The sequence below is a fragment of the Rhinoraja longicauda genome, chromosome 8 (genome assembly GCF_053455715.1).
Source record: "Rhinoraja longicauda isolate Sanriku21f chromosome 8, sRhiLon1.1, whole genome shotgun sequence".
NCBI classification, from domain to species: Eukaryota; Metazoa; Chordata; class Chondrichthyes; order Rajiformes; family Arhynchobatidae; genus Rhinoraja; species Rhinoraja longicauda.
Window position 1 is genome coordinate 45,112,900 of NC_135960.1, and position 26,486 is coordinate 45,139,385.

Consider the following 26,486-nt stretch of genomic DNA (forward strand, 5'->3'; position numbering starts at 1 on the left):
AGTTTGTTCCATACCCTCTGTGTGCAAAGGTTGCCCCTCAGGTTCCTATTAAATCTTTCCCATCTCACCTCAATCCTCTGCCCTCTGTTTTTTTCATTCCCTTATTCACCGTATCTATTCCTCTCATGATCCTTTACAGCTTTATAAGATCACCCCTCATCCTTCTGTGCTCCAAGGAATAAAGTCAAAGCCTTTCCAACCTGTCCCTGTAGCTCAAGCCCTCGAGCCCTGGCAACATCCTTGTAATTCCCCTCTACACTCTTTTCAGCTTAATGACATTCTACCTATAGGACGGTGGCCAAAACTCAACACAGTATTCCTTATAAAGCTTCACCAATGTCTTGTACAACTGTAACATAACATCCCAACTTCTATACTCAAGATAGACACAAAATGCTGGAGTAACTCAGCGGGACAGGCAGCATCCCTGGAGAGAAGGAATGGGTGACATTTTGGGTCGAGACCCTTCTTCAGACTGAGAATCAGGGGAGAGGGAGTCTAAAGATATGGAATGGAATACTTTATTGTCACATGTGACCTAGGCACAGTGAAATTCTTTGCTGAATACCGAATGTATACAAATAGCGGCCACCTATGGTGCTGGCAGTTACAAAGCACACCGGCTCCTCCTTTTGTCCCCCCCCCCCCCCCCCCCCCAGCAGTTCCCCCATGCCGGGTCCCCATTGTGGAAGGGTAAGGTGTGAAAATGACAGATCAAAGCAGATGAAGTTGAAGAGAAATGTAGAATGTTTCATTGTTAGCTGAGGGGAAGGTGACAACGTGGCATATAATTGCTAACATTTAATCAGGAGGAGGGTGTTATTCAGCCGAGGCCTTCATTCACCCTTGCTGGATCCTCTGTCCCACAGGCAGAGAGGCAAGAAAATTATTAGGACCCAAGAGGCTATGACAATTATTTGGAACCATGGGCATCTCACAGGAGGCTTTTCCACAACATGAGTTGGGTACAGCATGCTTCTGTCTCTTTGTTCACTGTACAAGAAAAATATTAAAAGTACTGGGAAGTCTTTGCATAACCATGAAGCTAAGCAAATTGGAAAAAATAATCTAGCCCATCTAATTTTATTAAAAAAATTATTTTACAAGATCTCATCGATGTTATGTGGGGGCATGGTAACTCTAATGATGTATGCAGTACATAGCAAAAGTGGTTTTGGATTTGGATGTCTCCTTTTCACCTCCACAACTCATCATGTGGAAACAGGCTCTTCAGCCTATCTTGCCCATGACAACCAACATGTCTCATCTACACTAGTCCCACCTGCCTGCATATATACTAAAACTCTCGTTTGTTCGTTTGTTTGTTCCTGAACTACAGCCAAAACGGTACACGATAGCGTGATAATTTTAGGCCCACCTTACTCACCGTCGTCCCTTTGGTGCTAATGGAAGAGGTTTCATTGAAATCGGTGTTATATTTTTAAAGTTGTTCACATTGTAAAGTTTAAAACTATCTCCAAGGGAGGGAAGGGGGAGGGGAGGGGGAGTGGGGGTGGGGGATGGGGGAGGAGGGGAGAGGGGGAAGGGGGAGAGATTGCTGCAACAATGCAGGAGAGGTTTGGGCCCAACGGGTCCACTTAGTCTAGTAACCCTCTAAATCTGTCCTATCAATGTACCTGTCCAAATGCTTCTTGAACATTGCGATAGTTCCTGCCTCAGCTATATTCTCGGGCAGCTCGTTCGAGACAACCACCACTATTTGTGCAAAAAAAGTTACACTCTGCAATATCTTGGATGGGATTTAAATACTGAACTTCTTTTTGTAGTTTATTATGGTGTCTAGTGAGTGCTGTGTTTACATACATATTATGCTGCTGCAAGTGAGAATTTAATTGTGCTGTTTCGCTACATGTAACGAGAAAACACTCTTGATGTTCTCACTCTGTTACCCTCCCACATTAAAGGCATGGCCAGTAACAATTTTACCCCGGTGGTGAGCGAGAGGACTTGACTTTTAATCTCCCACTGTGTTTTAAAAAATATATATTTTTTACGAAGTACGTTTAGAATGTCCTTGTCCTTCAGAAGTATTTTTGCTGTACATGGGTTTTTACGCAAACAGCGTAACGCAATGACAACATTCAATCAACACAAGTGCAGAAGGCGGTATGTTGGCATCGCACTAGATATCAGGGAGGAGAGAAAAATCAAAAATATTATTGCATTTAGGCGCCCAACAAATTATGGCTGACTTGTCCCAATTCAAATGAACATGTGGAACTCGCTTGGTGGAATGTCGTCATGCTGAGAACATTGGGCGTAGTAACCCTATACTTTGCAACTGCAAATACTACAATGTTCCAGCCAAAATTAAAACCCTCGACACTTTTTTTTCTCTCTAACCCTATCCGGAGTCTCTCAGCTGCAAACGATGGCTTTAAATCTGCCTGGGATTCTGAGATAACCCAAACCTCAGTCGTTAAATCTGCTGTTCCGGCAGCCAGCCAGGTCCACGTCCAACCCTGGCAACAGCAGTGCAAACGATAGCTTATTTTCCCACTTTAACCTCTTGTATTTGGAAGCTCCAAGCCGCAACATTAGTCTCTTGTTATCAGTTAACCTTTGGAAAACGACCGATGTTTAATTAATATAGATAATATTTAACAAAAGTTTACTGAGCCAATACAAAAAAAAGTCCTAGGTACAAGCGAAGAGGTGATAAAGTTTTTTGGACAAGTTTTTTTTGGAATCACTTCCCTTTTGCATCCGTCCAAGCGCAGTCACAATCCAAACATCCGTCCACAGACGAGAGTTCGACCAACCATGCAGGTAAATACAGAAATATTTCTGAAGCACGGCTATGGCACAACATAGTTATTTAATCCCCCTCCCCACCTTCAAAAAAATAACTACTCTCTAGTGCAAAGTTTTAACCTGTTGTTTTAGCTCAGCAGGTTGCAAGCAAGGGAGCTGATTGGGACGAGTTGGTAGACAGAGAGATTATTAGCTTGTGACTGTATTTGTAACTTCGCATTCTCTGCCGAGGCTTGGAGTTTTATTTTAAACACTGGATAGCTCCTTGTAGAATGGAGGCTTCCAAGTAAAATCTCTTGTATTTCACACCGTTTGTCAAGGGTTGTAGGCAATAATATTGTCTTGTATATCACACCGTCTGCGAAGTGTTCTAAACAAAATCGTCTCTTGTATTTCAGACCGTTTGTAAAGTAGTTTTGAGCGTCATTACTGCTGTGGTGATTCTGGTCGTGATAATAGTTCCCATTGCCGTGCTAAGGTCAAATGGTAAGTCCATTTGAAGCTTTTATTAAACGTTGCTGCACGTCATCTGTGCTGTTTTCCGGTGTATCTGTGGAGTGCTTTTAAAAAAAAATGTTTCTTGGACCGTCAGAGATTGATGAATTAATCACCATCAGATTGCAAAGACTCTGCCCCCACAGCGTGTCACCCTGATGTTTCACCATGCCTTGAATCTGCAGAAGATGTCATTGTATCTCCAAACATATGCTTGGAAAATATTCACCAATATCCTGTAGCTCGGACGCATCCATTCCACACGGTCTGCTCCACAGAGGCAAAGCAGCATAAATCTGTCAGGAACTACTAGGAGATTACAAAATGTTTTGGACTCTGGAGGGATGGTTTAGTGGGGGTTCCTAGATGGAGTTGAGGGAGAAGGTATAGGGACAGGTGTTACATCTCCTTTCAGGTGAGGCAGAGGTTCACTTGCACCTCCTCCAACCCCACCTCCTGAATCCGTTGTTCTCGGTGTGGACGCGCATCTGTTGGCAGACTATGTTCAGGCTGAAGATAAAGCCTTGACCCGGAATGTCACCCATTCCTTCTCTGCAGAGATGCTGCCTGACCTGCTGAGTTACTCCAGCATTTTGTGACGGTCTGTCATGGGTCCTGACCTCTCCACCATCGAAGGGATCTACAGGGGTCACTGCCTCAAATAGGCAGCCAACACCATCAGAGACCCACACCACCCTGGCCATGCTCTTATTTCACTCCTGTCATCGGGAAGACGGCACAGGAACCTGAAAGCTATAATGTCCATGTTCAAGAACAGCCTCTTCCCAACAACCATCAGGCTCCTAAACACTGCAGCCTCCAAATAGGCTCCAAACTACATAGACTTGGGGGCATTGTTTTTGTCTTGCACTATTAATTTACAGATATATTTACATATATTTTTATAGATATTTATTTATTTATTGTTGGTTATTATTGGTGTTTACAGAGTTCTATGTTTGCATATCTGTTGTGCTGCTGCAAATAATAATTTCACTGTTCTGTTTTGGGACATCTATCCATCTATATACTAAAACTCGTTTGTTTGTTCCTGAACTCCAGCCAAAACGGTACACAATAGAGCAACAATTTTAGGCCCACCTAACTCACCGTCGTCCCTTTGGTGCTAATAGAAAGAGGAGGGAGGGGGGGAGGATAAGGGGAGTTGAGGGATGGAGTGGGAGGGGAGGGGAAGGCGGTTGGAGGGGGAGGGGTTGGAGAGGGAGGGGGGCATAAGGGGAGTTGAGGGGGATGGAGTGGGGGGAGAAGGGGGGTGGAGAGAAGGGATGGAGGGATGGGGTTGGAGAGGGAAGGGGAGGGGGTAGTGGGGGAGGAGAGGGTGCTGCACCAGTGCAGGAGAGGTTTAGGCCCAACGGGTCCACTTGGTTGAGTATGACAATAAAACACTCTTAACTCCTAAAGGATCCAGTACTGTTTGACATCTTTAATCTGAACAAAACACAAAGTGTTGGAGAAACCCAGTGGGTCAGAGAATGTTTCAAGTAGGGAAATTGTGGCCAGTCCATTCCCTCCACAAATGCTGTCTAACCCACTGAGTTCCTCCAACACTTTGTGTTTGCTCGAGATTCCAGCGTCTACATTCCTGTGTTGTCATCTTTAACTTACCAATTATTCCAATCAAAGAACATCCGCCTGTCCTCTTCCACCCATATCCCCCCTTCGAGCGCTACATTTTACTCCTCTTTTCTTAACCAACACCCTTTTGTCTCCTTTTCACCTCCTTTGTCACTTACTGCACCCATCTGCCAATTGCTGCCCCCTCTCCCCCCCCCTCCCCCTCTCCCCCCCCCCCCACCCCGCACCAGTATCCACCTATCATTTGTGTAGGACGGAATTGCAGATGCTGGTTTACACCGAAGATAGACACAAAATGCTGGAGTAACTCAGTGGGACAGGCAGCATCTGTGGAGGGAATGGACTGGCAACATTTTGGGAAGAAGGGCCCCAACTCAATTGTCCCATTGTCTGACCCACTGAGAGAAGGAATGGGTGACTTTTCAGGTCAAGACCCTTCTGACTGAGAGTCAGGAGAGAGGGAAACTAGAGAGACGAAGGGGTAAGATGTGAAAATGACAGATAAAAGAAGACGATGCTCAAGGAAGTGTAGAATGGATCATTGTTAGCTGAAGGGAAGGTGACAACAAGGCATACAATCAGCAAAATTAATCAGAAGGACAGTGAAACGTTTCCACCTATCACTTGCCAGGCTTTGTCCTGCCCACATCTCTATTTTCCAGCCTCTCCCCCCTCCCCATCAGTCTGAAGAAGAGTTCTGACCCAAAACGTTGCCTGTCCATTCCCTCAGATGCTGCCTGACCCACTGAGTTACTCCAGCACTTTGTTATTTGCTCAAGATTCCCTGTGAATCTATATTTTGATGTATTTTACTGATGAGGACATGTTCTTGCTGCTAATACTCTTCTACTCTCTCTAGCACATTTAGTACTCTTATTTAATGGCTTGGTATAATGCAAAATGTGAATAAAAGAGTCTTGACCCAGAACGCCACCTATCCATGTTTCCAGAGATGCTGCCTGACCCATTGAATTACTCTAGCACTTTGTGTCCATTCTTATAAACCAGCATCTGCGTTTCATTGTTTCTAATGAAGAACAAACAGATTGATGTTTTTTTTAAACTCCTACTTCAAAGATTGAAATTGCCTATTGATTGACTGAAGCCACCCAAGTTTTTTTGAAGCTGTAAATACAAATAGACATGTGGCATATAATTAAAACTGTCCCACTTTAATGAACAAAATAATAATTATAGAAATTATATAATTGAAAACTGAATGAGGCTATCGTCGTTCCTTTTGTCTGTAAAGTTTATTTTAAGAGCCGTGTAATTAGTCCCACTCTGTACCTCCTGCATTTGTTTTCTTTTAAGTATTTATTAAATTCCCGTTTGAAAGTTTCTGCTGAATCTGTTTTCAGTGGCATTTAATGTTGTTCCAGTTCATGATGGTTCACAGCAGGAAAATTAATTCCATCGGTTGCCCCTTTAACAATCGCCCTGAATCAATGCCCTTTATTTTATTTTACACTTTAGAGATACAGCGCGCAAACAGACCCATTGACCCACCGAGTCCACACCGATCACCCCTTATATTAGCACTATCCTACACACTAAGGACAATTTACAATTTTACCAAAGCCAATTTATTGACTCATAAAGTACTGCAACTAGCCTCTCTACATTTACATCTTCCCAGTGACCATCAGGCTATTGACTGCCACAAATTCCAGCTGAACTGCGAACTACAAACTGCATTCATTGCACGAGGGAGTTGGGGGACTGTTTTTGTCTTCATACTACATTGTTGGTTTGGTGTTTTTAGTTGAGTTTATTATTATCGTGTGGGCAAACCTGCACATCTTTGGAATGTGGGAGGAAACCGGAGCACCCAGAGAAAACTCACACGGTCACAGGGACAATGTACAAGCTTCATACAGACAGCGCCCATAGTCAGGATCGAACCCAGGCCCCTGGCACTGAAAGGCAGCAACTATACTGTAACACCACTGTGCCTCTTGTGTCTATATTTTATCACCTCCTCCTTCAATGGCCAAGGCCTGGTGCCTTTTTGGACTCTAGAGGAACAAGCAACCAAACTCTCGTTCATATCAGGAGGTTTTACATATTTGAGTTGAGGAACAATATTCTGGTTTCCTTTACCATTTCTTTAACATTGGCATTAATAAAATATTCTTATGCAATGGACATCTATGGATGTGGAAGTGGAATATTACTTCATCTCTGCTGTTAGAAACATAAAAGATTACACCTAAACGTCTGCAACAATTTTGAAAAATAGCCAAAGAATTCAGTCATAGAGTCATACAGCCCGGAAACAGACCTTTAGACCAACTCATCTATGCTGACCAAGATGTCCCATCTCCACGTCCCACCTGCCTGCATTTGGCCCATATCCCTCTAAACCTTTCCTGTCCATGTACCTGTCCAAATGTCTGCTAAACAGTGCTATAGTGCCTACGTCAACTACCTCCTCCAACAGATCATTCCATATACCCACTGCCCTCTGTGTGGGGAGAAAAGTTGTCCCTTGGGTTTCTATTCAATCTTTCCCCCTCACTTTAAACCTACATCCTCTGGCTCTTTCATATTTATTTTTTCATATTTCAGATTTCAGATACAGCGTGGAAACAGGCCTTTTTGGCCCACCAAGTCCGCGCCGCCCAGCGATCCCCGCACATTAACACTATCCTACACACACTAGGGACAATTTTTTACATTTACCCAGTCAATTAACCTACATACCTGTACGTCTTTGGAGTGTGGGAGGAAACCGAAGATCTCGGAGAAAACCCACGCAGGTCACGGGGAGAACGTACAAACTCCTTACAGTACAGCACCCGTAGTCAGGATCGAACCTGAGTCTCCGGCGCAGCATTCGCTGTAAAGCAGCAACTCTACCGTTGCACCACCGTGCCGCCCTAGATTTCTTGTACTCTGGGTAAAGGCTCTAGTGTATTTACCCTATGTATTCCCCTCGTGATTCAATACATGATTTAACCTTGAAATATCAGGTGTAGTGAGCAGTCAGAATGCCTTTCCCTGGGTGGAAAAATCAAACACTAGACAACATGGGTTAAAGGCTAGAGGGGCAAGGTCAAAGGCGAGAGGGGCAAGGTCAAAGGCGAGAGGGGCAAGGTCTAGAGATGTTTTGGCAAGTTTTATTTATACAGAGGGTTGTGGGTGCCTGGAACACGCTGCCAGGGGTAGCAGTTGAGGTGGATATGACAGTGATGTTTGGTTGGTGTGGGCAAGTTGGGCTTTCTGACTATGACTCTAAGTACTATAGTCTTGCCATTGATATACAAATCGTCATGACAATTTTGAGTTTTGAAATCCCCTAAAATCTTGAGCAATCTTGGGTTAGTGCTTAATTGCTACGGCATGTTTCAATCAAAAAGTTTATTGATCACATAATTATCATCAACTTTCACTGATTGTTTCATGTTTAAAGATCTGTTGACACCCGTGGTATTTCCCTCTCCTTTATCTCAAATGTAATTGTAATCTTAATCCATTGCGACACGTTACCTACCACAACCCTGCTCTGCTCTACTTTAGGCAGCATTTAATTTCCTTAAAACAGCTATCAACTCTCACTGTAACTTTGATCCTCTCCAGTATTTAGAAATTACCTTGGAGTCTGAGAAGTTATAAAGTCAAACAGCACACAAAGCCTTCCTTGTAGTTTTAGTTTTCTTTCGAGGTACAGAGCAGAAACAGGCACTTTGGCCCACCGCGTCTGCGCCGGCCAGCAAACACTACTTCTATCCTACACACTAGGGACAATTTATAGAAGTGAATTAACCTACAGACCTGAATGTCTTCGGGATGTGGAAGGAAACTGGAGCACCAGGAGAAAACCCATGCGATCACAGAGAGAACATGCAAACTCTGTATAGACAGCACGTGGAGTCAGGATCGAACCCGGGTCCCTGGACCAGTAAGACAGAAACTCCACTGCTGTCCCCCCCCATAATACCCCCAAATCAAGGCCATCATCGTGGTGAACCTCCTCTGCATCCATTCCAAAGCCGTTCTGTATTGGGGTGACCAGAACTGCACTCAATACTCCAAATGCAGCTGAACTAAACCCTTTAAGGTGCATCATGACTTCCTGACTCTTATACTCAATATCCTGGTCGATGTAGGCAAGCATTCCATATGCCTTTTTTACCACTCTCTCTATTTGTGTCGCTGCTCTTTCATGTATGTATATTACAGACATAAAAAACAGCTGTAGTCCATAATCTTGATGTATGATGGGGTAGGTTCAAGGGACAAGAGCCGTAATCCTGCTGTTATATGTTATGTTCTTGTGAATCATTTTCTATAATTACTTGGGATTTAAACTAATGGTTAACTACGATGACCATTTGATGGCACCTGGTCTGTAATTGCTGGAAGGAGAATGGGATTACGAGGGAAAGATAGATCAGCCATGATTGAATGGTGGAGTGGACTTGATGGGCCGAATGGCCTTATTCTGCTCCCATGGCTTATGAATTTTTGTTGAGGATGTATGTTTTTTTTCTGGGGATCACAACATTTTGCCCTTTTATGTTGATGCTGCACCTCTTGTGACTAGCTTCCATTGCATCCGTCACTGTGATTCATGCCATTGTTACCGACCGGTCTGCTTTTGGTTTTGTATTGAAATGCAGCCTTTGCTATCATTCTGTGTCTGTAAAGTACCAATGTTGTGTGTGTAATGGCAGTTTCTATACCTTCTCAAAGTCCAACTTCGATAGCCATTACTGCTCGGGGATGGAATGGAGGTATAGCTTACGCACAAACCGCACTCTGAGATAACAAAAACGAATCTTCCAAACGCTGTTTCTTGATTAATTGGTCTTTATTAAAGTAGCACAAATCAAAAGAGTAATTCATAACTTTTCATTCTTATCAACTGTTTCTTCTTCAAACAATACAGTAAAAATCGTGTAGTCGTTACCGTGTGGTCCTTGTGAGTGTGGCTGGTGCGAGTGTGGCAGACGTGAGTGTGGCAGACGTGAGCGTGGTAAAAAACTATATTCTCTCCATCCTCCGACTAAACTGACCCACAATCTCTGTCACTACGCTAGCCTCCTCCCATGTGGACACTCCCCATTACGTATCAAATCACACCCACAAGCATGCAAAAAAAGACAGAAACTAGAAATATTAAACATAGCCATAATACAATGCCAGTAGCTAAATTAAGCGTAAATGGCTCCTACACACCAGCCCCTAATTGTTCTGCGTATATAACGAAGCAATTACCAATAGATATTAAAAGGAGCTATAAAAGCTTAATATTTATCAAAAGCAAAAGTAATATGCATTATATGTTGGCATTCAAACTTCTTTAGCAATTCTTCAATCTGCTTCACCTTCAAGAAGCAGACATATCTTGGTTATTGGTCTTACCAAGATGTTGTCCTTAGTTTGAAGTCGTACAGTACGCACAAAACCTTTAACGTCTGGCATGATCTCCAGTATCCTTCCCATCAACCAAGAACCTCGTGGTGCAGTAGAATCAACCACCTTGAAAATTAACAATGTTGTGAACTTCTACAAGATAAGGTGCTCAGCTAGCAATTGTTTACCATAAGTACTGGTCGAAGACTTTCAGCCTTGGAATTAATCATGTGTTTTGAAAAAATACTCATTCTGTTTTGATTTCTTCTGGTGTTTCTGGAACATAGCGATAAGCACCAATTCATCATGGATCTTCCATCAGGTAAGTATGAAGAACCGCCACAGGAGGGAAATGCGGAACAAAAATCAAGAAGATATGAGAAAAGAGACATTCAACTTTTGGAAAAAGGGCAAGCAGCCTATCTGGAAAGATGCCAGAAGGAGAGAGACAAGTTGTGGAAGCAGGTCATCAAATTAATTGAATATCTGAAGGAACTAATGGAATCAGATGAAAATGCGAACATTGTACAATCTAATCTGGATGAGGTTGGAGAAAACCAACACTCAATACTGTGTATACAACTACCAAAGGAGCAACTCGAATGGCACACTCAGTGGTTCCAAGAGAGGGTGGAATTTTTTGATGGTTTCATCATATCATATCATATATATACAGCCGGAAACAGGCCTTTTCGGCCCACCAAGTCCGTGCCGCCCAGCGATCCCCGTACATTAACACTATCCTACACCCACTAGGGACAATTTTTACATTTACCCAGCCAATTAACCTACATACCTGTACGTCTTTGGAGTGTGGGAGGAAACCGAAGATCTCGGAGAAAACCCACGCAGGTCACGGGGAGAACGTACAAACTCCTTACAGTGCAGCACCCGTAGTCAGGATCGAACCTGAGTCTCCGGCGCTGCATTCGCTGGACGGCTTCCACGGCTGACGCGGAGAAGTGGTTATCTGAAGCCATCGCTCAAACATTGCACTCTACAGTAGAAGGTGCGGTGCAACAAGGTATTGAAGTGGAAGAAGAAATTATACCTCAGGATAGTGTTTCAAACATATCAACGCGAAGATCTAGACGTAAATCTGGTTCTGTAGCCAGTTCAACTGCTCAAATGGAAGCTGAAGCTGAGATGGCTGCTCTCTCGCTAGAAGCTGCCGCCTTGGAGACAAAATATGAGATTGAGGAACAATAAGAACAGCTGAAGAGAGAGACTGAGAGACAAGAGGAACAGCTGAAAAGACAAGCAGAACAGCTGAAGAGAGAGACTGAAAGACAAGCAGAACAGCTGAAGAGAGAGAAGGAACAGTTGTAAATAGCCACAAAGCTGGCAGCTGCTGGGGCAAGGAGGAACATACTGGAAGGCCAAAGATCAAAATGCAGCTCGAGAGTGTCTCAGAAGAAGAGTTCCTTAATCCAAGAAGGAGCTACTAAGCTGGAAACAACAGCTAAAGTCAACCCACAGCCAGAGCCAGTCTGGTCTCGTGATGCCAAACTGGCACTGAGTAAGTGGATGGCCGACAAAACTAGACTGAAGCAACCTACCTTTGGGATGTCTGTTAAGGCTCGAAAAGAGCCAACCCAGTACTCTTCTCAGAGGCCTGTTCATCAGCTACCTTGCACCCAGCCAGAGACAAACAACGGATTATGGGGCTCGTGACAACATTTATTCGGATCGATCTGCACTAAGCCAGGGATTTCAAAATGAATTCTATGAATTGGTAAGGAATCAAATGAGACTCAGCGAGCTCATGGTTCAACAAAATCTTTCTGTCACCTTACCCCCAATGGAAATTCCTAAATATGATGGTGATCCTTTACAATATGAAACTTTCATAGTAGCGTTTGAAGAAGGAGTGGAAATGAAAACTACAAGTCACAGAGATCGTTTACGATTTCTGGAGCAATACAACAGCGGATATTCGTAGCAGCTTGTTAAGAGTTGTCGACATTTGTCTGCGGATTAGGGTTATCAAATGGCAAGAGAGTTGCTTGAAGAGCATTTTGGTAACAAACACAAGATTGCTAACGCATACATGAAAAAGGCCTTTGCTTGGTCAGTTATCAAGGCGGAAGATGTGAAGGCTTTGCATGAGTTCACGATATTTCTTAGGGGTTGTTGTAATTCAATGAGAAATAGCATCCACATGGAAGAAATGAATGTTGTTAGTGATATGAAGGCTATCATCTAAAACTGCCCTATCGGCTTAGAGAAAAGTGGAGAGATAAAGCAGGTCTGATACAGGAGGTTGACGATAGAGAGGCCATGCTTCCTGACCTGGTGAATTTCATGGAAAGAGAAGTACGGTTAATGTCAAACCTACGCTATGGGAATATTCAAGATCCTAAATCAGAAGCTGTCAAAGGCTCTACCTTTACTAAAACCAAGGGAAGATCAGGACCTAAGGAAAGCAGTTTTGCTGCTGCCATAATACCCGTAGAAATGAAGGACGGAATGAAAAAGGATGTATCTACCGTTAAACCACAAGGGTTTTGTTTTTCATGTAATGAAGTTGGTCACACTATAAGATGGTGTCGAAAATTCAAGAAAAAGGAATATAAAGAAAAGATTGACTTCTTGAAGGAGAAAGGAATCTGTTATGGATATCTGAAGAAAGGACACATGGTTAAAGACTGCAGGAATCGGATAACTTGTAATATATGCAAACAAGATCTTCCTGAATTGCTTCACATTGAACAGAGGAATACGGACGAGAAGCCGGAGCAAATGGAACAAAATGAGAAGCCAGCTACGAGCGATGTTGTTGCCTCACCTCAGTTAAATGCACATATTGGGGCCGGGGTAGAAACCTGTATTTTCTCCATCTTACCAGTACAGGTAAGGAGCAGCGTGGGGAATACAGTGTTGGAAATATCCGCATTTTAGGACAGTGGAAGTTCAGCTACCTTATGCACAGAAAGCTTGATGAGAAGGCTGGACGTTATAGGAGAAAAGGTTAAGCTTCTCTTGAACACCATGAATGGTCAGAAATGCTACGATAGTTATCATATCACAAGTATGGAAATATCTAGTCTGGAGGAAGACAATTTTATACAAATATCTGATGTATTTACACAAGAGAGTATGCCCGTCTCTCATCCAAATATACCTAAGCAAGAAGACTTGGAAAAATGGCCTTACTTGAAGGATGTCAAGATACCTAAAATAAATTCTGATATCGACCTACTTATCGGAACGAATGCTTTGAAGGCATTAGAATCTAGAAAGGCTGTTACCAGTCAAGGAGATGGACCGTTTGCTGTGAGAACCATACTCGGATGGGTTATCTATGGCTCCTTGAGAAGGAACAACAAAGGCAGGAAAAGGAATAACTATACTCCTGCTGCCGTCAATCGAATATCAATTGTAAATCTAGAGGAGTTGTTGACCAAACAATATAATCACGACTTCAATGAAAGAACCAGCAAGGAATCAGAAGAAATGTCCAGAGAAGAAGTAAATTTTTTGGAAATTATGAATCACTCAGTAAAGATGATAGAAGGACATTATTGCCTAGATTTACCTTTTAAACAAGAAAGTGTTAGTCAGCCAAATAATCGTTGCATTGCAGAACAACGCATTCAGAATCTGAAACGCAAGTTTGGCAAGAATACGAAATGTCATGATGAATATACATCTTTCCTCACAGAGATGATTGATAACGGTTATGCCGAAAGGGTGCTAGAAGACCAGCTGAATCGAAGTGATGGAGAGCTTTGGTATATCCCACACCATGGGGTGTAGCATTCAAAGAAAGGAACATTAAGAGTGGTCTTCGACTGTGCTGCGGTTTTCAAGGGTAAATCACTTAACTGTCAACTGCTACAGGGTCCAGACCTAACAAACTCACTCATCGGAGTTCTCATTAGATTCAGACAAGAGCTGGTAGCTTTGATGGTGGATATCAAGGCAATGTTTCATCAGGTCAAGGTATTGGAAAAACATGTTGACTACTTGCGATTCCTATGGTGGCCGGATGGTGATGCACAACAAGGTCTTATTGAATACCGGATGAAGGTACATCTCTTTGGAGCAGTGTCATCACCAAGTTGTGCAAACTTCTCATTGAGGAAAACCGCTGAGGACAATAAAGCTAATTTTTCTGAAGAAGTGACAAACTCAGTAAGGAGCAATTTCTATGTGGACGATTGTTTAAAATCCATGTCTACGGAACAAGAAGCGATTCAAATGGTAAAACATTTGACTTCCCTCTGCAACAAAGGAGGATTCATGCTATCGAAATGGATTAGCAACAGCCGTGCTGTATTGGAAACCATTCCACTAGATAACAGAGCCAAGGAGACCCGGGAGTTGGATTTGGACAAAGACAATCTGCCCATGGAGAGAGCACTGGGATTGCACTGGTGCGTTGAAACAGATGTGTTCAAGTTCAGAATCTCGATTCAGGATCGACCATGTATAAGATGGGGCATCCTGTCTGTGATTGGTTCTGTTTACGACCCTTTGGGATTTCTTGCACCATTTACACTACCAGCCAAGTTAATTTAGCAGGATCTCTGTAAGAAGAAACTTGGATGGGATGAGAGTATAACGCAAATCTTCTCCCAGCGATGGACAGAGTGGTTAGAAGATCTCGGAGTTCAGAGTGGACTGGTGAATGAAGCCTACAAACTTTGGTCAAATCAAATTTGCACAGCTGCATCACTTTTCTGACACAAGTGAAAGTGGTTCCGGTACTGCTTCATATCTGAGACTGGAGAATGATAACAATGAAGTACATGCTGCATTCTTAATGGGGAAGGCCAGAGTGGCACCATTGAAGCAAATGACGATTCCCAGAATGGAGCTTGCAGCTACAGTCTTAGCTGTCAGAATCGACACATTGCTGCAAAAAGAACTGCAGCTTAAGCTGGAGGAATCTACCTTCTTGACTGATAGCATGACAGTGCTTAAGTACACCAATAATGAAAATAAACGCTTCCTAACATTTGTCGCAAACAGGATCTCTTTTGAAGCATGTTGGTCAGTGGGAGCAAATTGGGCCGAAGGGCCTGTTTCCATGCTGTAAGACTCCCTGACTTTGATATAAGCAAAACAGATCTCTGTAACCCTGAGCACCTTCCCAATGGTAGATTTTGCAATCCATATAGTTCTTATCTTGGTACTTTCACTTCTGTATTTTATAACGTTGATGTTTCCAGCTGTGGTGTCAGATGTTCACCTCTTATCTCAGTCTTCAGCCTTCGACACGTTAGTTGCCATGGTGACTTACAAATATTTTCTTGCCTTCAATTTCCATTATCTTCTTCCTCTGCACAACAATGTGCAGAATATTTGCGCATACTCTTTTTGCTTGTTACTGGGCCAACAATTCCAGAGCCACCTTCTGTCAAGAATTTAGTCAAGGGAGGCACAGTAGCGCAGCAGTAGAGTTGCTGCCTCACAGAGCCAGAGACCCGTGTTCGATCCCGACTCTGGGTGTTGTCCGTATGGAGTTTGTACGTTCTCCCCATGACTGCTCTGGTTTTCTCCCACTCTCCAAAGACGTGCCGGTTTGTAGGTTAATTGGCCTCTGGAAATTGTTCTTTGTGTCTTTCAGTGTAATTTAAGTTAGAAGAGAGACACTGATCTTGTGTGCAGTTCTGGTCACCCCATTACAGAAAGGGTGTGGAGGCTTTTGCGAGGGTGCAGAGAAGTTTACCAGAAAGCTGTCTGGATTAGGGAATATTAGCTACAGGTCGAGATTGGACAGACTTGGATTGTTTTTTCTAGAATATTGGAGGTTGAGGGCCGACTTTATAGATGCATATACAATTATGAGGCGTGGATATGGTAGACAGTCAGAATCTTTTTCCCAGGGTGGAAATGTCAAGAACTAGAGGACATAGGTTTAAGGTGAGAGAGGCAACGTTTAAAGGAGATGTACAGGGAAGATTGTTGTAACACTAATCAAAATTCAGCTGGATTTTGCAGTTATGGGAAAGGATAAAGATGAAATAGGGGAAAGCTTTCACATTGGGATTAGGATGATTTTGCCAGTCTTGTAATGGAGGAATATGGATTATGTGCAGGCAGGTAAAAGTGTTGTTCTTGGCATAATGTTCAGCACAGACACTGTGGGCCAAAGGGGCTGTGTCTGTGCTGTACTGAAATATGCTCTAATATCAATTCTTGTTCCAGAGACAATGGCTACAAAGGCATTTGGTGCCATTCTGATGCATAGTTTTATAAAAAAGTCATGTATCTTATTTGAGAAGCATTAAATACTAAGTTAGTTAGCCAACATTCTATTTAAGTTGATAAATGATATTTTGTATTTTACCATTTTTGACTTAGGAACCCAGGAAAAGGATGATCGTCAAACGTTTACTTTATTGGACTTCTTCCGAGGAACATACAGATATAAATCATATTATATTTGGTGGATATCAGGTAACGATTATTGTTTCATTGTTTCACACTCCATAACAACACTGATTTTAAAATCGTCAAAGGGGTTCATTTTTTTAAAATAACAATGATAGAGCTGTATTGATGAAGATTACAAGAGACAAAATAGGCATGTTATTGTTTATTTGAAAATTTAACTTTGAATCTTTCACCTATCCAGAGTAACGGATTAAATAAAAAGGAACTGTAGATGCTGGTTTACAACATAAAACACATCGAGTGGTGGAGTAACTCAGGTCAGCCAGTAAATCTGCAGAACATGGATAGGACTATCCATCAATAGGATATAACATAGTCATACAGCATAGGAATAATGCTTATGGCGCAATTTATCCAGGCCAACCAAGATGCTCCATCTAAACTAATCCCATTTGCCCACATTTGGTCCATGTCCCTCTAAGCCTTTCCTATCCATGTATCTGTCCAAGTGTCTTTTAAATGCTGTTATAGAACCTGCCTCAACTACTTCCTCTGCAGCTTGTTCCATGCATTCACCACAGTGCCCCTTGCGTTCCTATTCTAACTTGCCTCTGTCACCTAAACCTACGTCCTCTGGTGCTTGATTCCCCTACCCTGGGTAAAAGACTCTCCGCGTTCACCCTATCTATTCCAAACATGTTGCAGCTAATGTTGTGGAAACAGTCCCTATTGCACGGCACGAGGTGCTGGAGGAATTCAAAAGGTTGGGCAGCATCTGTGGATGGAATGCACAGGCGATGTTCTGGATTGAAGGGTTCCGACCAGAAGTATCGGTCACACATTCCCTCCACGTATGCTGCCCGATCCACTGAAGTACAGATGAAGAAATCTTGAGCAAAAAGTACAGCAGGAACAGTGGGCCAGGCAGCATCTGTGGAGGGAAATGGACAGATGACGCTTCTCAGAGACATCATCATCATCATCTGACATTTGATTGCCCCTCATCAACTATCCAAAACATTCACTCTTTCCTCCATTGTTACGGAGCCGCTGCAGTGTGTATCACCTCAAAATGCACTGCAGTTAATCTTATGTTTCTCCCAAAGCCTCTGGATTTCCTTTAGTTTAGAGACACAAAGTGGAAACAGGCCCTTTGGCCCACCAAGTCCACGCCAACCAATGATCACCCTGTTCTATTCTACACACAAGGGACAATTTACAGAGGCCAATTAATGTATAACTCTGCATGTCTTTGGAATGTGGGAGGAAATTAGGGAAAACCCACGCAGTCACAGGGAGAACGTACAAACTCCATACAGACAGCAACCATAGTCAGGATCAAACCTGGGTCTCTGGTGCTGTAAGACAGTAACTCTACCACTGCACCACTGTGCTTCCCTCTATTGCCTGACCTGTTGATTTACTCCAGCACTTTGCCTTTTCTTTTTGTAAACCAGCATTTGCAGTTCCTGATAACCATCAATTTTACAAGTGGTGATTTCAGATACCTTAATATTTTTATCTGGTTCTGATATCCTCCTTCCTTGTCCCTTTTCTAGAACACACCAAGGTTACCTTAATATTTTCTCATTATTGAAATGTATGCAAATACATTGATACTTAAAATATTTCTCTTGCCCCATTGATACTTTCAGAGTCTGAATACTTACATAGATCCAAATACAACAACGTTATTCTGAACAACGTTGAAACAAATGAATCACTCGTGTTGTTGCACAACACCACTTCTGTAAGTATTTTTTATTTCATACTTGTATAATTATGTGATATATAGTTGGGCTTACAGATGTATTGATTTGCACCAGTATTTTTCTGTCTGCTGTGAAGTTTGTCATGTTATTTAAACTAAACCTGTGCGGCAAATGAACTTATGGCAATGATCAATAAACCTGGGTAATTCTTGGGGGGAAAAAAAAGTGAGTTAAAATGGCCAATTAAACAAAACAATTTTAGTTTATATGCAGCAGACCAGTGACTATTATAACACAATAGGAAGGAACTATTGTTGGCAGATGTTGGTTTGTACCAAAGATAGATATAAAGTGCTGGAGTAACTCAGCAGGTCAGGCAGCATCTCTGGAGAACATAAATAGGTGACTTGTTTGGGCGGGACCCTTCTTCAAGCCTGTAGAACCAGCATCTGAAGTTTGTTATTTCTACATACATATTGATGCTGTCACAGGAACCATCCTTGTGTGACTTTTTTAGGGGGCCTCTCTAACACTTTCATGTCCTTCTAATAATGTAGTGATGTTTGCTGAGCACAAACCTCTGTTTGAGGCCAGGCCAGTGTTTTATAACTGTAGAGCTTTTACATTTTATACCTCCAGGTACAAAAGTCACCTTGACCTTTCTACTGTGCTCGTTTGACCTGCTGTGGACACTGAGAAAATTTATGTTTCCACATTTCTAAACCGATTTTGGCATCGAATGACCTGAAATAGTACATGTCTGTGGCACATGTCTGTGTGTTCGATTTTTATGGGGTCGATGCTCTCAAAATAGATTGGATGATTGGAAATGGAGGCTAGTCATAAGAGGGGCTGCTTCTGGTTAATTCAAGGTGTGGTTTGACTCCAGAATTGGAGCTGGAGTCTCAGCTTTTCATATTTGGCACAAAGTGACTGCAAAATTGGCCGATGATACAAAGGTAGGCTGATTGTGAGAAGACTTCAGAGGGATACAGAGCAAACCTCAAAGTGCTAGAGGAATTAAGTGGGCCAGGCAGCATTTGTGAAAAGAAGACATCAATAATAGAGTCACACAGCGGGGAAATGGGCCCTTTGGCCCAATTTGCCAGTTGTAGTTTGGCAATGCTTAAGGATTAATTAATGTTCGAAGCATTGGTTAAAAATGAAGGACAGCAAGCATTTCACCACCTCCTGATTTATTACAGCTTAAATCATTTTCTACCCAACCTAGAGTCATACAGCGTAGAAACAGGCTCTTTGGCCCAACTTGCCCATGCTGACCAACTTACCCCATCTACTCTACTCTGTTTGGACCATATCCCTCTAAACCTTTCCTATCCATGTATCTGTCCAAATGTTTTTTTTAAATGTGATAGTATCTGCCTCAACTACCTTCTCTGGCAGCTTGTTCCATATGCCTACCACCCTCTGTGTAAGGAAATTGCTCTTCGGGTCCCTATTAAATCTCTCACCTCCTACCACTCTTAAACCTATATCAGGCTGAAGAAGGGTCCTGACCCGAAACATAATCTATCCATTTTTCTCCACAGAGATGGCCTGATCTGCTGAGTTCCTCCAGCACTTTGTTTTTTTCCCTTCAAGATTCCAGCACCTGCAGTTTAATTTGCTTACGGAGAGACACAAACTGGTTTAGTAATAGCGCAAAGATCTGGTAAATAGAATATCACCTCTACCCCATTGCGGATATTGGACTTTGTCTCTGGAAGTGATGCACTACGATGCTGAGAACTATATTCTGCACTCTGTATCTTCCCTTTTGCTCTACCTATTGTACGAGTTTGACCTGATTTGTATTTCAGTATTTATTATCTGATTTGATTGGATAGCATGCAAAATAAAGCTTATCATTGTAGCTCGCTACATGTGACAATAATAATTTTAAACCTAATATTACTGCCAGTCTGAAGAAGGGTCCTACCCATGTTCGCCAGGGATGCTGTCTGCTGAGTTACTCCAGTACTTTGTGTCCTTATTTTGTAAACCAGCATCTGCAGGTCCTTGTTTTTTCCATAGTGGAAGTGTGTAAAAACATAATCAGCTTATGACAAGAGATAAGATGTTGAAAGGGAACATAAAAGATTGAACAATACAGCTCAGGCACAGGACCTTCAACCAATGTCTGCACCAAACATGATGCCAAGTTAAACTAATCTCCACTGCCTGCACGTGATCCATATCCCTCCATTCCCTGCATATCCACGTGACTATCTAGCAACCTCTCAAATGCCACTGTTGTATCTGCCTCCACCACCACCCCTGGCAGCATGTTCCAGGCACCAACTACTCTCTGTGTAAAATTACCTTCTAATCCAGGCAGCATTCTGGTAAACCATCTCTGCATCTTTTCCAAAGCCTCCACATCTTTCCTATGATGAGGTGACCAGAACTGCACATAATACTCCAAATGCAGCCTCACCCAAGTTCTATGAAGCTGCATCGTGACTCCCTGACTCTTATATTCCCAGCCCTATGAAAGCAAGCATACCGCTCAACCTACTTGTGTTGCCACTTTCAGGGACCTTTGGACTTGGACCCCAAGATTCCTCCGCACATCAATGCTGTTAGAGTTCATGCCAGTAACTGTACCTTTCCCCTTGCATTCGGCCTCCCAAAGTGCAACATGCTCGGATTTAACTCCATCTGCCATTTCTCTGAGAGGGGGTTTGAGGATGTTAGGATCTGGAACCACCTGTCTGATGGAGGGAGAGATTTTTACTACACTTAAGAAGTGTCCAAATGAACACTTTATCTGCCAAAATGGAACATTATGGATCAAGTTCAGGAAAATAGGATCAGTATACAGTAGACCCTCATGATAACAGACCATTATGGTGTCTGTTATTGCCGATTGTCCGCTATTTATTATTAATGAAATGAAAGAATTAAGGATCATTGTGTAAGTATTAGAGACAAACCACTTTGGATACTGGTTAATACACAAAAGGACACAAAGTGCTGGAGCAACTCATCAAGTCAGGCAGTACCTCTGGAGAACATGGATAGGTGACGTTCCGGGTAGAAACCCTTCTTCAGACGGTCGCAGGAACCGTGCCTGGAATCCAGGTGAGTTGATGGCCCCGGCTTCCTGGCAGCTGGGGGAGAGAAGAGGATCGACGGAGTCGATGGTCGCAGTCCACGGGCGGCTGCAGTGCAGGGAAGGGTCGGCGGTGTGTGCGGCCTGGAAGCGGCTGCGGAGGCTGTGTGGGCCGGCGGTGGCGACAGTAGGTCTGGCAGGGAAGCTGGGGTGGCTTTGCAGAGGGGCAAAGGAGGATGACCAGAATGGTTAAAGGGTATTGGACAAACTTGGATTATTTTCTCTGGAGCGTCGGAGTCCGAGGGGAGACCCAATAGAAATATATAAAATTATGAGAGGCATAGACAGATGATGGTCAGAACCTTTTCTCCCAGGATGGAAATGCTAAAGACTAGAGGACATAGTTTTAAGGTGAGGAGGGCAAAGTTTAAAGGAGATGTGTGGGCCAAGTTTTGTTAACATAGAGAATGGTGGGCGTCTGGAATCAGCTGCCAGGAGTGGTGGTGGAGGCAGATACGATATCTGCATTTAAGAGGCTTTTAGATAGCATGTGGATTTGCAGGGAACGGAGGGATATGGATCACATGCAGGCAGAGGAGATTAGTTTTAACTTGGCATCATGCTTGGCACAGACATTGTGGACCAAAAGGCTTGTTTATCCGGTATGTTGATCTTTATTGTAAAAAAAAAAGTCCTCCTCATCTCCTTTCTAAAAGTACATTCTTTTATTCTGAGGCTGTGCCCTCTGGTCCTAGACTCTCCCACATGGTCATAGAAACATAGAAACATAGAAAATAGGTGCAGGAGTAGGCCATTCGGCCCTTCGAGCCTGCACCGCCATTCAATATGATCATGGCTGATCATTCAGCTCAGTAGCCTGTACCTGCCTTCTCTCCATACCCCCTGATCCCTTTAGCAAAAAGGGCCACATCTAACTCCCTCTTAAATATAGCCAATGAACTGGCCTCAACTACCTTCTGTGACAGAGAATTCCACAGACTCACCATTCTCTGTGTGAAGAAATGTTTTCTCATCTCATCAAGTGACGTTTTGGGTTGCGACCCTCCTGCAGACTTTTACTCAGGGTTCCATCATCTGCAGTTCCTTATGTTGATGTTAGTCATCTTGTTTTAACTTTACCTATTGTTTTTGATGTCTAGGCGGAAGTCTACGCTGTTAATTATGCTCTCTCAGCCGATCGAAAATATGTACTTCTGGAAAGTAATCACACAAAGGTAATGCGGCAATTTTATGTGATCTTTATTATTGGTTTAGTACAATCAAAAGCATTGAACACTTCCAGTGGGAACACCTGCAAATCTTGCAGACTCCAGAATGGTAAACATTTTATTGAAACAAATACCCCATATTCCGTTCATGTGAGCACTGACATGTATCTTTATTGATGGTTCAAATTCCCAATAAATAGTCAAGGAGTCTCACAGCGGGAAATAAGCCCTTCTGCCCAACTCATCCATGCCAACCAAGATGCCCCATCTATGCTAGTCCCATTTACCCACGATTGACCCATATCACTTTTAAATCTTTCCTAATCATGTACCTGTCCAAGTGTCTTTTAAATGTTGTTATTGTACCTCCCTCAACTGCCTCCTCTGGCAGCTCGTTCCATATACCCACCACCCTTGGTGAGAAAAAAGTTGCCCCTTAGGTTCCTATTAAATCTCTCACTTCTCAGCTTAAACCTACATCCTTTAGTTCTATTTCCCCTACACTGGGTAAAAGAGTATTTGCATTCAACCTTTCTATTCCCTTCATGATTCCCCTCATGATCACCCCTCAGCACCCTGCACTCCAAGGAATAAAGTCCCAGAGTATCTTTTAATTTTATTAAATATTATATTCCCTACCATTATGCATTATTTAGGTTCAAAGTCTATCCTGACAAATGAAACTGTGCAACTAAAAACTTTCATCATTATTTTAGACTGAAGAAACATAGAAAATAGGTGCAGGAGGAGGCCATTTGGCCCTTCGAGCTAGCACCGCAAGAAGGTTTAAAGTTATTGAAGTTTCCATTTCTTTTTTGTTGATTTATTTTATTTCAAATGCAAAGTGCATGGGGAGTTAAACCAAATAGACCCTCGCTAAAGCTAAACAGATATGGAAGGCAAGATATACAAGAACAATTAAGGATCAGTCTGAGAAGGAGGAAGGAGCAGGGTGTAGATTGGCCTGGAAAAGAAGACACCTATTAGGAATTAATACTGACGGTAGAGTTGTTACCTTACAGTGCCAGAGACCCGGATTCGATCCTGATTAAGAGGGCTGTCTGTATAGAATTTGTACATTTGTGAGTTTTCTACGGGTGCTCCGGTTTCTTCCCACACTCCAAAGCTGTGCAGGTTTGTAGGTTTAATTGGCGTTGGTTAAAATTGTAAATTGCCCTAGTGTGTTGTGTGTGCTAGTGAAACGGGGATCGCTGTTCGGCGTGGACTCGGTCGGCCGAAGGGCCTGTTTCTGTGCTGTATCTCTAACCGAACCTAAAATGAATTGGGCAAAGTCTGCTAACCTCCCTGCAAGTGTGAGTTCGGCCAAGCTGTGGGGTGAAAACGCTCATTGAGACCTATGAAGGTAGACACAAAATGCTGGAGTAACTCAGCGAGTCAGGCAGCATCTCTGGAGAAAAGGAATAGGTGACGTTTCGGGTCGGAACCCTTCTTCAGACTGAAAGTAGGGGTTAGGGGGTGGGGGTGGAAAATAAACAGGAGGGGAGGAAAGGGCAGAGCAAATCAGGCCCAGCATCAGTAGGTTAGAGTCCATAATGGTTGATTGTGAAGTAATGTCCTATGCAATTGGTTGTACACTGACACCCTCTCTCTCCTTCACAGCACTGGAGACATTCATTTACAGCCTCATATTCCATTTATAATTTGGCAATTAGGTGAGTGAGAATTTTGGAACAAAATATTATTATTTGTGCTTTATGTTGAAAATATAATGATGCTTTATTAAGATAATCTCTTCTTCCTTAGTAACTTTGTGAAGAATGCTTTCCTCAATCACCAAATACAGAATATAAAATGGGCTCCAGTGGGCCATAAGTTGGTTAGTTATATTTATTCAACAATCTTGTTTCCAAAGTACATTTTTAATAATATTTAACTGAACATAAATCATTTTGCATGCAAGCCAAAGTTTATTCTGTTAAAACATGAAACATGGGTCATTTTATAATATCCAACATTTAAAAAGATTTAGTCACGTTATTAATTGTTGGTTTCTGCAAAGCTTGTATTTTTGCCACTTTAGTTGGATCTTTGAACTAATTGATGAAATGATGGTATTTTATATTTTATTTATTTCCTGATGTTTTGAGAGAATTTCCACACGATATTTTAAAACTAATCTCCTCTTCTCTACAGGTCTATGTTTGGAATTACAATATTTATCTCAAAGATAACCCTGGAAGTACTGCTGTAGCCTTAACAAACGATGGAAAGAAAGATACAATTTACAATGGCATCCCTGACTGGGTTTATGAGGGTAAATTAAGAGACATGATCATTTTAGTTAATTAGATAATGATTAGAAATATATTTTGGTCCAGACATTCTGCTGAACGTCGAAATGCCTGTGATAACTGACACCCTGCTGGCTAAAATATCCAAATCCCATCCCAGTCATCTTCACCATAGATCCTTCATTTTTAGTTTGGTTTGGTGTAGTGTCACGTATACCGAGGTACAGTGAAAAGCTTTTTTGTTGCATGTTATCCAGTCAGTGAAAAGACTATGCACAATTATAATCAAGCCGTCCGCAGTGGACAAATACAGGTTTAAGGGAATAATTTATCTTGCAAGATAAAGTCCAATTAAAGATAATCCGAAGGGTCTCCAATGAGGTAGACGGGAGGTCAGGACGGCAACCTAATTGGTGAGAGGACGGTTCAGTTGCCAGATGCCAGTTGGGAAGAAACTGTCCCTGAATCTGGAGGTGTGCATTTTCACATATATGTACCTCTTGCCTGATAGGAGAAGGGATAAGAGGGAATGACTGGGGTGAGACATCCTTGATTATGCTGGTGGCTTTGCCAAGGCAGTGTGAACTGTAGATGGAGCCATTGGAAGGGAGGTTGGTTTGCGTGATGGTCTGGGCTGCATCCACAACTCTGCGATTTTATTGCGGTTTTGGAGGAAGCTGTTCACAAACTATGCTGTAATGCAACCCAATAAAATCCTTTCTACAGTGCATCTGTGGAAGTTGGTGAGAGGTGTTGGGGACCTGCTGAACTTCCTAGGCCTTCTAAGGAAGTGGAGGGATTGGTGTGCTTTCCTGGCCATTGCTTCGATATGGCTGTTAATGTCGTCAAGAGAATTGAGATTACCTAATCTGACACCATTGAGATAATAATCTGCCTCCTTGTGTTTGCTGCAAACGTGGATAACCTCACATTTATCTACATTATACTGCATCTGCCATGCATATGCCCACTCACTCAACCTGTCCAAGTCACCCTGCAACCTCCTAACATCCTCTTCGCAGTTCACACTGACACCCAGCTTTGTGTCATCCGCACACTTGCTAGTGTTACTTCTAATTCCATCATCCAAATCATTAATATATATTGTAAATAGTTGCGGCCCCTGCACTGAGCCTTGCGGCACTCCACTCTCCACTGCCTGCCATTCTGAAAAGGACCCATTTATTCCTACTCTTTGCTTCCTGTCTGCCAATCAATTCTCTATCCATGTCAATACCCTACCCCCAATACCATGTACTCTAATTTTGCTCACCAACCTCCCGTGTGGTACCTTATCAAAGGCTTTCTGAAAGTCAAGATACACTACATCCACTAGCTCTCCTTCATCCATTTTACTTGTCACATTCTCAAAACATTCCAGAAGATTAGTCAAGCAGGATTTCCCCTTCATAAATCCATGCTGACTTGGACTTATCCTTTTACCGCTTTCCAAATGTGCCGTTATTACCTCTTTAATAATTGATTCCAGCAACTTCCCCACCACTGATGTCAGGCTAACTGGTCTATAATTCCTCATTTTCTCTCTCGATCCTTTCTTGAAAAGTGGGATAACATTACCTACCCTCCAATCCGCAGGAACTGATCCTGAATCTATTGAACATTGGAAAATGATCACCAAAGCGTCCATGATTTCTTGAACCACCTT

At 42.6% G+C, this 26,486-nt stretch overlaps 1 protein-coding gene across 1 annotated transcript in view; it reads left to right on the forward strand.

Moving 5' to 3' along the window:
* Positions 1-2,526: 2,526 nt before the first annotated feature.
* fap (fibroblast activation protein, alpha) overlaps positions 2,527-26,486 on the forward strand; it is a 70,334-nt gene continuing 46,374 nt past the window's right edge. The window contains exons 1-8 of the mRNA XM_078404498.1: positions 2,527-2,790; positions 3,174-3,261; positions 16,540-16,635; positions 18,228-18,322; positions 22,500-22,574; positions 24,189-24,241; positions 24,333-24,405; positions 24,723-24,843. Of these exons, the coding sequence (XP_078260624.1) occupies positions 2,785-2,790; positions 3,174-3,261; positions 16,540-16,635; positions 18,228-18,322; positions 22,500-22,574; positions 24,189-24,241; positions 24,333-24,405; positions 24,723-24,843 (607 nt within the window). The 5' untranslated portion in view covers positions 2,527-2,784. The remainder of the gene's footprint in view (positions 2,791-3,173; positions 3,262-16,539; positions 16,636-18,227; positions 18,323-22,499; positions 22,575-24,188; positions 24,242-24,332; positions 24,406-24,722; positions 24,844-26,486) is intronic.